This window comes from Perca fluviatilis, chromosome 11, assembly GCF_010015445.1.
Source record: "Perca fluviatilis chromosome 11, GENO_Pfluv_1.0, whole genome shotgun sequence".
Taxonomy (NCBI): Eukaryota; Metazoa; Chordata; class Actinopteri; order Perciformes; family Percidae; genus Perca; species Perca fluviatilis.
Genome location: NC_053122.1, coordinates 5,119,890 through 5,132,885, shown reverse-complemented (window position 1 = coordinate 5,132,885; position 12,996 = coordinate 5,119,890). Strand labels below are relative to the sequence as shown.

The following is a 12,996-nucleotide window of genomic DNA, read 5'->3' as shown; positions in this document are numbered from 1 at the left end:
AGCCTAGAAATCTAGACGCACCCTAGTGGCAGCAAATTTATTGTGCAGCCAGGGTCAGTCTAGGCACTCTCTGTTGGCTTGCGAGCTGGAAAAACCAAATTTTGGTCAGGCCAATCACATCGTGTATAGAGTTGGTGGGCGGGGCTTATGGCTGCTGCTGCTGGGAACAGCGGTCTTCTGGAAGACTTGGAGTTAAGCTTTTCTTTGAGAAAAGAACAAAGAACGGCACAGAAATCATTCTTAAAAAAGGAAGATGTGTTCTGAGTTTTGCCGACCGGATACGGCAAAAGTGTAATCTATCAACTAGCTCTGCTACCTTCTTCGTTGCTCTGGTTGGTTGTAGCACTATCCTATTACGTGCAGAGGGAATTTGAAAGACAACCGTTTATCCCGCCCCTCGGCTTGAGCTCCGTCAATGGTGAGTTCCCAGACCCAACATCTGGATGTGGGTCTGGCTTGTCAGGCTAGGTCTTTATGGTTGATCATATGAAATTGTGTCATATTGGAATTTGTTTTGCATGGACACTGTGACAACACATATCCTGTACTTGATATGGAGGCACTGACTGTTTGTCTAATATTCTGAATGTTGTCTCTGAAGAAGATGGCAAATTCATTGCAGCCCTCGGTGGATAAAAGTTCAGATGCTACTGGTACTGGAGGGTTTGTTAACCTATCGACAGTGGCAAACAAAGCACGTGAATTATTATTGTTTCTGGCGATAATGTCAGAGAAGAGTTTCTCTTTATAGGTGTCATAATGGACCTAGAGATTAGTTATTCGCCAACTGCGTTCAGCTTTTCAACACTCTTTTTTTCTATTCTTACCAGTGTGGCATTTCTCCATGGAGATCTTATCTTACCAGAGACAGCTTTGATCTTTCCATAAGAAATTTGCATACATTGAAATGAGTCATTAAACAAAATGGCGACTCCACTTCCTTTCTTATTCACTCTATTCTCACTCATAAAACTGAAGTTAGGAGGAGCTGACTCAATGAGAACAGTAGCACTGTTATTACGGTCAAACCAGGTTTCAAAAACATAAAATCAAGATTGTATTAAAAATAAAAAATCATTGATTAAGAATGATTTTCCTGTGAAAGATCTGACATTTAGTAAGGCTAGTAGTTAGTGTGAATTATCTGCCTCATTTTTTTGGGACGGGCTGTGGATGTCGAGGAATGGATGCTAAATTTGATAAGTTTGCAGTTAAGTGCTTCTTCTTATTTATATTTTTCTATTACCTATTACAACATAAATTGAGGAAGAATTTAATACACAGGGCCCGGGCTTGTACCGAGTGCCACTAGGCGTGCAGCCTGGAACTGGCACATATCAGGTAAAGCTTGAGAGAGTCATGAGTGCCACTAGGCGTGCAGCCTGGACCCGGCACATATCAGTTAAAGCTTGCTGCATTTTGTACACAACCATCCTTATCAGTCTGGGGAGAAGGAGTTTGCTGCCGTCCTTGAGGGAGCAGAGGTGTCTGGCGTTTTACTTTCGGTGATTGAGTCAAAACTGGGGCAGTTTGATGCTGGGGGCGAATGATGGTAGAAGGAAGGGGGGTAAATTTGGTTCCAGCATATACCAGCTGCTTCATCTGGTCAGTGAACTCCAATGTGGGGCAGGGGGTAAAGAGGGGAAAGGGTGAGTGGAGAGAGCGATGGCATGGGCGGGGCATACGGATCCTCAAAGGTGTTGGGGTTGGTGAGGGAATTAAGGGGTGATAGAATGATTATATAGGGTTCCTTAAGGTCTCCTAATGGGGTATGTAACATTGGTTGGGCTGAAAATTGCCCAAATGCTATTTTATTAGGCCCTTAACTACCCTGTGAATATGGCTCTATTTGGAACAAGAGCTTTTCTTCCAAATATGGTATGCTAATGAATATTCAGAATGAGCTACGCGCTGATTGGTTTGAGCAAACTACATAGAAACACATGGGAGACTCGGCAGCAGGCCTCATATTTCAGACACTGCAAAGTTATACATTGTTTGTCGGGCTATTTCGTTATTAAATTCACTTCTGAGACTTTGTTAAGCGAGAAATCAACTATATAAAGCTCAAATATGGGCCGTTTTACGAAAATTGATGGCTAATTGCAAATTTGGTAAAACTGTGTGTCGGAGTTCAGCCGCTGGTGCTGCCTCGCCGCCCGCTGGTGCTGCCTCGCCGCCCGGCCTGCCTTCCTTCACAGACTCCGGCCTGCTATGAGGTACTTGGAGCTCCGTCACGGCTGGCAGCCCACAGCAGGGACTACCAACCTGACAGAGCTCCAGGGCCTTCAACTCCGCTCTTCCTGCTAGCTAAATGGCCCGTTGTGTGAGAGTGAGAGCTCCGTCAGCGAGCTTGTTACACCAGCAATCTCTTACCACATGTTACACACATGTCACGCCACTTATACAAAATCTAACTAAAGGTCTTATAAAGATAACAACTGTGTCCGATTTCAAGTTAATGAATATTTGTGAAGACAAAGTGTTTCGTTAGCTGCGACTGTCCCTTCAATCCTAGCTATGTGTAGCTACAAATCACGGATAGTTAGCTTCCTTTTCGCCTTAATTCGAGTATATTTACAGTTTGAATTTCGTCACGCCACTTACACAACATCTAACTAAATGTCTTATAAACCTAACAACGGTGTCCAATTTCAAGTTAATTAATATTTGTGAAGACTAGGTGTTTCGTTAGCTGTGACTGTCCCTTCAATCCTAGCTACAAATCACGGATAGTTAGCTTCCTTTTCACCTTAATTTGAGTATATTTACAGTTTGAATTTCGTCACGCCACTTACACAACATCTAACTAAATGTCTTTTAAGCTCGCTGAGCGCGCTCTCACTCACATACTCCGGGCATTTTGCTAGCAGGAAGAGGGGAGTTGGAGGCCCTGGAGCTCTGTCAGAGCAGCGGCGTTTCCTAGTCCATTAGCCCAAAACGGTGACTTTGCGCGAGTATGGAGTGCTGTGGGTTGCCAGCCGTGACTGAGCTCCATCTACCTCACAGCAGGCCGGAGTCTGTGAAGGAAGGCAGGCGAGGCAGCTACACAGGCAGCACCAGCCTCTGAACTCCGACACACAGTCGGACAAAATTTGCAATTAGACATCAATTTTCGTAAAACGGCCGTATTTGACCTCTACATAGTTGATTTCTAGCATAAAAAAGTCTCAGAAGTGAATTTAATGGTAAAATAGAATATGAACAATGTATACAATTTCTGAGATCTGCACGACCTAGATTCAGAAGACTAACTGATCTCAGGTCAGTTGCGTAGCCTATGCAAATGTTGGGGCGTGACAAAGAGAGAGACTAGAGCCAAATGAGGAGGAGCCGTAATAGTTGACGCCAACTATGGGGCTTGTTGAGATTCGCCCGTTTTCAGAGGCAGTTTCAAATAGTGAGATTTGCAGAGAAAAGAGGTGTCAATGGGATTTAGAGGTTCTATGTATGTCCTAATTACCCACTAAACTGTCATTATTCAACTATGACAAGGTAAAATCAGTTTTGCATTCTATCACCCCTTTAATGCTATCTATTTGGGGATTTACAGTATATACAATAACATACAGTGTAGACCAGGGGTCTTCAACGTTTTTTAAACTAAGGGACCCCTTAACTTAAAGAGAGACAGTGCAGAGACCCCCTACTACACATATTGTATAACATTAAGTTTCATATTAAACTGTGCCTACAATAACGAGTAGGCCAGCCTAAAAGCCTTTATACATACCTTTTTAGTGCATGGAATACAAGATTTTATAAATCATCTTTATAAATCATCAAAGTTTTACATAACTTTCTTAATTTGAATGAAGATGAAACTGAGTGTATTATCTTCAGTACTTCCTGCATGTCAAACAATCCAGCTTTGAGTTTGGGAGCTCTGGCTTCACACACTAAGCCAACTGTCAAAAATGTGGGGGTGACATTTGTTTGCAGCATGAAATTTGACAAGCAGATCAACCATGTTTTTAGAATGAGCTTTTTCCAGCTTTCTCTCCTGGCTAAAGTTAAGCTCTTCCTTAACAGGCACGATCTCGAGAAGACAATTCATGCCTTTATTAGTTCATGGATTATTGTCATGCTCTTTATGTTGGTCTGAATCAAACCTCCATCTTGCGCCTTCAGCTTGTGCAAAATGCTGCTGCTCACTTCTTAACAAATACATCTAGATGTGCACACAACTCAAAACCTATTTATTTAGAATGGCTTTTAATACATGGTAGTGGTGTGACAATTTCCCTCTCCTCCTCCTGTTTCTACTGATTTTACTGTTTTCTATGTTTTCATTCTTTTTATTGTCTGTTATGTTGTTTTATTGTTGGTTCTTGATGTAAAGCACTTTGGATACCTGCTGGTTGCTGTAAAGTGCTATATCAATAAATGTTGATTGATTGATTGATTGATTGATTGATTGATTGATCTTTTAATGTTACACATACATGTGGACCAGTAAATCCTTAGGATGAACTGTATCTGTGCATGGCTACCTTTGTGACTACCTAGTCTATATCCTTGATGTTCCATTTCAGGGATTGCTCCTTTGCCTCCGGAAAATCCACTGGATATCACTCATTTAGGCCGGATATCCATTGCCTTGGTCATTCTTTGTGTTGGCGTTCTAACCTCCGGTGGATTTGTGAGGACTATGGTTAACTACTCCTCAGATCTCTGCAGGGTAAATCCAGACAGCTAGCTAGACTAGGAGTATTCTGTTGCACGACTAAAACAACTTTTGAACATACACATGTTCCACCAAAACAAGTTCCTTCCCGAGGCTATTTTTCTTTTTTTTGGATTTGTATGTTGTCATTTCTGTATTTATGTAATTTGTCTGGGGACTACGGATGTAAATTAGCCCTGTGGCTATATTCCGGCGTGTTTACGTCTGTTTTTGTTGTTTCAATGCAGATGTTCATTAATGTGCATTGTCCCTATCAAATAAAGGATTAATAATAATAATAATAATTTTGCAACGGCACCGTCATTGCGTCCGACGCTTAGCACCACCCATAACAATTGTGATTGGTTTAAAGAAATGCCAATAAACCAGAGTTTTCCTCCCATCCCCAAATGCTATGTCCTTTGGAGCACACTTTGGAGGAAGGTCTGGCAAAGTGAGACTAGTGACTACCTTCGCTATAGGCCACTTAGCCTACCATCAGTGGGGATTTATATTTGCTAATAATATGTTGAAATTATGTTGACATTTAAATTTTTGAAAAAACTTTGAAACATTACTGCAGTGACTCTGAGTACCGCCCTAGGGGCCCCGGATGCAAATTTACGAATCCCACTATGGCCACGCCAAGACCCGCCCTTCAATAGCAGCTCGAATGGTTGGGGTTAAGCATTGACCTTGAGTGGTTAAAGTTAAGATAGCCGATTGGTCAGGGGATAGGACCTGTACAAATCGGGTTACGTTATCTTGCGTAAGCATGGACGCCTGGCCAATAGTAGTGATTGAAGGGCGGGTCTTGGCGTGGCCATAGTAGGATTCGTAAATTCGCGCCAGGGACCCCCTGTTGAAGAGCCCTGGTATAGACAATTTCACAGTTTTAAACAGAAACATTCTAAATGTGTCTCAGTTTGTTTACGTTTGCAGTGTACATTCTGTAATTTGCATAATGAGCATATAGAACATAATTCAGTTTATGACATAACACTGATTCACCTTCTAGAACCGTTTTGGTCAAAGAGCTCCTGAGCTACTGAAGGATCAGTTTGACCTCAACAACCCAACAGTGCACACAGAGATTACAAGTTAACTCTGAATTATAAAAGAGATTTAAAAAACAAAAAACACAAAGATGTTTGGATCACTTCCACCGCGACAGGTTTGTCTCCATCTTTCTGCAGATTCAACATGTGAAATGTAAAAGTTGTTGAAACTTTGATGGAGTCAGGTGTTAGTCTTAGTAAATACTTTTCTGTAACATTTTACTATGAAGGCACATTCATTTTCTGTTACTATTCACTATTCTATTACTTTTCTTTATTCTAAACAGAAAACATCTCAAGTAAATGTTGTGGGGGATGAGAAGAAACTTCACTCCCCCCCTAAAAGGAGGCAAGGAAATATTTTACTTATTTTAATATTATCCCAACTGCTTCTTTACTTCAATTATCAATTTCATAGCTGCCTTTATTAAAGGTCCAGTGTGTAACGTGTTTAGTTGTTTGTTATCAAAATCTGTGTTGCCCGTTCACAAACTTTTCCTTTTTCATGAATATTTACCACCACCATCAATTCCAAGTATTCCTTTTGGCTTGAAATTGTACATTTGCATTTGCATGAACTGGGGTAGACGCTCCATATACGTGGTCCATCATGATAAACTCACAGGTGCTGCTAATGCTGCTAATGGAGGACCACACATTCTCTTGATAAATCCATGCATGTATTCAAACTCAATGTCAGGAACAGGAGTCTTTTTCTTCTTCGCCCAGAAAAAGAAAAAGGAGATTGAAAAGTGCAAGAGACCGGCTTTTTGAAGCGTGAAGGCTACCGTAGCTGTGATACCTACTTTGAACTGCGTGGTGCGAGAGAGTTCATTGCGATATCTGATCTCAACGCTAGGTGGGAGAAATTCATACACATTGGACCTTTAAGATTTTTATTTTACCAAAGGGACTTAACATTTTATGTGTAGTACGTGATTAATATTTAGTTTCTCGTGGTAACCCTAACCTTTAACCTGGTAGTGTAATTTTTGGTTTTAAACTGATAAATCAGGGGTGTCACACTCATTTTCATTTACGGCCACACTGGAAAAAAGAATTACATCAAGGGCCAGACATGTAGAGTTAAATTCACATGCATACATCCAAAAAAGTAAAATATCTTTGACTATATTACTGCATGTCACATTTTTGTTGCTTTTTCCGACTTTTTTGTGCCTTTCTCAGACGTTTTAATCAGTCTTTTTTTAATTGTCGTTTTTTGCAACGTTTTGTCGTCGACTTTTGTCGCACATCGATCGACATAAACCCGTAGAAAGTCAGCAAAGAGTTCCTTAGCCATCATAGAGTTTAGCAAATCATGGAAAAACAATGATAAAATTTTTTACAACAACCTGTTTCATCGCCTGAATATTAAAATACTCTGGTTCTGTGGGACGTTCTGAGTCTCAATGTCAGTAAATCTGCCAAATTCTGCGTCATTTGGAGTTTGAAAACAGTTTTCCGTCTTTTTGGTTTGGTGCACAACTAGCCAGGGCCAAAATGTATTGTGAACCTAAAATTGATATACGGGCCTGATCAAAAATTAGCAAGGGGCTACATTTGGCAAATAGAGGGTCTGGGAGAAAAAAATGGATACGTAGCATAGTATCATGATATTTTCTGTGGCAATACTATATCGATACACAGACGCCAAGTATGGATCTATTATTATATATGTGTTGGTAAGTTTGCAGCAATAACATTGAAGTGAGATGAAGAAACAGAGAAATTTATCTTTTAAGATAAAAAAGATGTTGACAAAGTTTCCTTTTGGGGACATCATTTGAAGTTGGAAAAAAAAGGTAATAAATTGCAATATATTATGTTATATATATATATATATATATATATATATATATATATATATATATATATATATATATGTTTAAAAATCACAATACGTGATGATATGGTATCGTGAGGCCTCTGGTGATTACCACCCCTAATTTATACTTAAGTTTAGGGACTATGGTGATACAACATCCAGAAAATGATTAAGTTGATCGTAATGATAAATTCTACCAGAAAAAAACTAAACTACGTATAAGAAAAAAATGTCTTACTTTCTTTCATGTTAAAAATAGAGACTGATCACAGAGACTTATGAATTAAATAATATCAAACAAATTTGAAAGTGTGTGTGTGTGTGTGTGTGGGGGACGACACAAACTGGATTTTGAAAAGTGTCGCCCCTGTCGCCAGTGGAAACTACTACCCCAGGTTAGACAATTAAATAAAAAATTAACGTAAATCATTCCGGTTTTAGTTTTTTCAGCTTTAGTATTTCACTGCCGAAAAAAGGAGACTCTGTCATCTCTCACTGTACTCTGAACCACAGAAACTGAACAGACTTGACATGAGATGGCGTTGTGTGGCCATTGCGTCACATTAGTAGGCCTGTAACAATTCCAAATGTACAATTAATTGTTTCAGAAATAATTGCGATCAACAATATAATTGTCTCTTTCAGTCGAATTTTAACACTTTATAAACAAATTCAAGTTTTGAATGAATTCCAGTACACATCTTTTGGTTATATATGTGGTATACAGTATATAACCAAATAATGTTATGTGTGCTATCTTTGGTATAGAGGATCTTTGGTATGATTTCATATAATATATCCAAAAATATTTCTCTATAGCACTTCTGATGCCCAAACAACAAAGGAAGCGGCCGAGAAGACTTCTTGGTGGCGTCAGCTGTTTAAATGCTGCAGTGTATGTTTCACAGAAAGAGTCAATGTAGATTCATATTCACCTGTCAGGACCCAATCAGAGTACTAACGTAGATCGTTGTTCTGGATTTGCACTATTGAACCATGAAAGTTTGTCTTTCCTCCAACAGAGAAAGCATTGCCTTGCTTCGGCTGCAGACAACAAAAAAGAAAAGAGGAACTCCCTGGACCCTCTGATGAGGTAAAGAAGTTAATTTAACGATGCTTTCAGTGTCTGCCAGTATATTAAAAGTGTTGATAATTTTTCTTATATTCACTGATCACTATACTTTCAAGACTGACGTCTCCTGAAAAACACTCCCAGATGCTGTTTGTACAAGCAGCAGTGACGAGCTATATTTACATTTATAGTGGCATCGCCCTCTAGTGGCCATAGTAGTTATGACGGGAGGAAAGCAGGAAGTAAGGTAGTCTCGCATTGCCAGACCTTCCTCCACAGTGCTCCGGAGGAGGGTCTGGCTAGTCCACACAGCATTCTGGGATGGGAGAAAAACATGCTCTGGTTTATTGGCATTTCTTTAAACCAATCACAATCGTCTTGGGCGGCGCTAAGCACCGGACGGAGCCACTGTGCCTCTGCTAAATAGCCTCTGGAAGGAACTTGTTTTGCTGGAACGTGTGTACGTTCAAAAGTAGTTTTAGTCGTGCAACAGAAAACTCCGATTGGACAGATAGTCTAGCTAGCTGTCTGGATTTACCCTGCAGAGATCTGAGGAGCAGTTAACCATAGTCCTCACAAATCCACCGGAGGTTAGAACGCCAACACAAAGACAGAGGAAGGTGACGAGCATCCAGCCGAAATTAGCGACATCCGGCGGAATTCCCGGTGGCAACGGAGCGATCCCAGAAATGAAACGTCGTTGATATAGACTTTTTTTTTTTTTTAACCTAACGATCTTTTTCTAAACATTAACAAGTAGTTTTGGTGCCTAAACATACCCAAACTTCGACGTTGACAAGTCTTTCTTTAACTTTACGAATGTCACCTTCAGTGTCACGCTCGTAACCTTCACGAAGTGAAGTTATGTCTGATTTGAACCCAAACCATAATCTTTTTTTTTTTTTAAGCTTAATCAAGTAGGATTTATGCCTAAATTTAACCAAATTGCAACCGTTTCACAACTTAATGCAATTAACAACAATGTTTAAAATCAGGACTTTTACATTCTCCGGTTTAGATATGAGGGAGTATTTCCTGCCACCGCTAGGGGGCGCTAATTTATGATGTTTTAGAAAGGAGGAACAAACGACTCATATCGTCGTATGGTTTAGAGCAGGGGCCCTTAATTTTTTTAAGCCAAGGACCCCTTAACTGAAAGAGAGATGGAGCAGGGACCCCCTACTACATATACTGTATAAAATGAAGTTGCATAATAAACAGGGCCTAAAATAACGTGAAGGGCGGCCTAAAGCCTTTATACAAACCTTTTATGCTGATGTACACCTAATTCTAAGCTATTAAAATAGCCTAATAATTGTTGGCATGGTTTTATAAATCATGTTTTAATGTTAAAACATACATACATGAGGCAAAGTGAATCCTTAGGCCAGTAAGCAGTGGGGATTTAAATTTGCTTAAAATATTTTGGATTCACGTTAAGACTTTTTAATTTCTGAAAAAAATTATAATTTGGATGCCCCCCTGCATTGACTCTGAGGACCCCCTAGGAGTCCCGGACCCCCTGTTGAAGATCCCTGGTTTAGAGGACTGGGTTTTAATTGTAATTGTAAATAACATGTAGAAAAGGGATTCTTAAATCTTTCCTTTTAATATAATTTGTAATAAACATTTAATTTGTGAGTCTTTTTGTGTGTTCTGCCTATATGCTGACGACGGCGATCTGTTTCTTCTTCTTCTAGCAGCAGCTCTGCAAAAGTGAACGGGACAAAGACGCAGGACAAGAGGGGACGCAAAGACAAGGTGGTGCAGTTTAGCGACGGCATCGAGCCACTGGACGACTTGATGGTGGCACAACTGACGGACTTCAGTGCCATCCTGGACGCACTGCGCGAGCAGAATCTCGCCGGGTAACCCAAAATCTGTAGCCTGGTTGACACCAGACCCTTCTCAGTTGTAACTGAGAAGGGTCTGGGGAAGGTTCATTCACAGCCCATTTCCAAAGGGGCGTCACCAACGGACGCCGCTCCAATGCCTCTAGTCACAATTGGATAGACATAAAACCAATCAGAGCGATGAAGGATATGACGTATGCAGAGCGACGGAAAAACATCTCAACCAACGAGCATGTTGCAAAGCCCGCCGCAACGGTTGTGATTGGTGCCTCAATTTGGAAAAATTGGAAATGGGCTTGAATGGGCTCTTGGCCAGACGGACTTGCAGAGCAAATCTCAAATTTGCTGAAAGTTCGTCAGGGTTTACCCAGGCTATGAAATCTGCCTCCACGTTCTCTAATCTCCTAAAGCTTAGTTGTAGACAGCCAAAGTTCGACTTTAAAGGCCCAGTTTATTTCTTTTAACCATATAATTTATAGTTACTGCAGATTTTGAATTCTTTATCTTTAGAATTTTGTTTTCCAGCTGATTATAACTGCAAATGAAGGTGTTTTCATGATATTGCTACTGTAACTAACAAGCATTAATTTAATTAATAATCATAATTTTAACTTTTAGTTTAGTTGCTGTGAAGTTTCAGTTTGTGTTTAAATGCCTATCACGACAGATTCCAGTGTTAAAGCTTCTCAATTTTAAATATATTTTTTCCATATGTTTTTTTTCAGCCTCTTGACATGTTTATTAACCATAGTTTTGCTTTTGTTTTTTGTGTTTATCAATTATAAAGAGGTCATATCGACTGCTTCGGGTGAGTACATCTGCACATGAATCAAAGATGTAACGAGGAATTTATCCATCAAATCAAACTGACATATGTGTGTTTTGACCGGCTGTGTTTGTGTGTCAGGTTACCAAACATTGGGCAGAGCTGCTACATGAACTCCAGCCTGCAGAGTCTCCTGATCCTGGAGGACTTTATGATGGACATCAGCCGCATGGAGCAGGTCTGGAGATCAGTCCCTGAGGCTCAACTGATGAGGTACGGCAGCCCAAACCACAGACTGTTTAACCAACATGTTCTCACTCCCATCGCGTCAAAAAACGCTGCTTGGTCTGGTCCCTTTGGCGTTGTTATTGACGCAAAAACTCTCCTTTAGCGCCATATTTAGATGTGGTTGGTCATGACACTTGGTGTCACTTTTTGACACTCTCGGGTCTCTCGTCTAGCCCTTTGGCGTCATATTAAGACGTGCTTGGTCGGGACAAGAACGGGACATGAACCCTGGTCTCCTGGGTGAAAGTCCTGTGTTGTTTGATCCATCCACCACCCCAAAAAAAACGCCTTACGAGGATTTTTGGTCCTTCATACTACTAAAGATTCTCCGATTGCAGTTTCTTAAACGTGAATATTGTTCTAGATTTTTCTCTCCTCTGTGACAGTAAACTGAATATCTTTGCGTTGTGGACACAAGAAGACATTTGAGGAGGTTATCTTGGGCTTTGGGAAACACTGATCCACATTTTTTACCATTTTCTGACATTTTTTAAACCAAACAACTGATAGTTTATTGGGAAAATAATCGATAGATGAATCAACTATGAAAGTAATCATTGGTTGCAGCCCCTAGATCAAGATGTTTTGGCTTCACTTATACAGTCTATGCATCAACCCCCTCTTCCCACACACACACACACACACACACACACACACACTCATGCTCATGTCAATCCTCAAGTTTCTCCACAAACTCGAGGAATGAAATGAACAGACCTAACAGCAGAAATGTGTCTGTTTTTTTTTCTCTCATTCTCTGCAGAAGATTGATGGAGATCAGGGACGCTCGCACCTCCACACACTCCCAAACTAAAGCCCCAATCCTGCATTCGTTTCGGGAGGCAGTCTCACTCCAGACTCCTGGGTTCAGGAACATTCGGCAACATGTGAGTCCTCTGCATGTCATGTTTGGTTGTGGTGAAAGAAGAAGTCAGATCCTTTACTTAAAGTGACTATATGTAACTTTTAAATGTTTCTGAAACTGTGTTATGTTCCATCTGATGATCATAAATGACCTGTAACAGCAAACAGTGAAAAGAACGCCAATTGTATATAGTTTTTATAAATGCCTCTGCCCGGGGTCCAAGTCACAAAATGGTTTTCGGCAGGTAGACGGCACTACAGAGCACACATTCTGACGGGTTAGAGATTTCAGCTGACCGCCGAAAAAGCCTGTGTTATTGAATATGTAGGTAAAAGGTAGCAGGAGATTTCTTTATAAAGGCCTAATTGTATTTTTATTTTATTTTATAAGTTATCTGTTGCAGTTATGGCTGATACTGGGGTAGGGCCATCACAGGAGAGAAAGAAATTAAACGAAGAACTAAAAGGGAAAGTGAAAGACAACGGATGATAACGCGAGTCACACTCGGTCGGGCTTTCAACAGACGGAAACAATTACGAGATTGTAAATGATTCAAAATGTCCCAGAATTGGCCCTCATGTATGTAATATGTCTATTTTA

At 40.4% G+C, this 12,996-nt stretch overlaps 1 protein-coding gene across 1 annotated transcript in view; it reads left to right on the top strand.

Annotated features, from left to right (window-relative positions):
* Positions 1-12,996, top strand: part of LOC120568537 (ubiquitin carboxyl-terminal hydrolase 29-like) — a 40,661-nt gene that overhangs the window by 15,816 nt on the left and 11,849 nt on the right. The window contains exons 5-9 of the mRNA XM_039816107.1: positions 8,575-8,645; positions 10,325-10,492; positions 11,265-11,285; positions 11,385-11,516; positions 12,295-12,418. Of these exons, the coding sequence (XP_039672041.1) occupies positions 8,575-8,645; positions 10,325-10,492; positions 11,265-11,285; positions 11,385-11,516; positions 12,295-12,418 (516 nt within the window). The remainder of the gene's footprint in view (positions 1-8,574; positions 8,646-10,324; positions 10,493-11,264; positions 11,286-11,384; positions 11,517-12,294; positions 12,419-12,996) is intronic.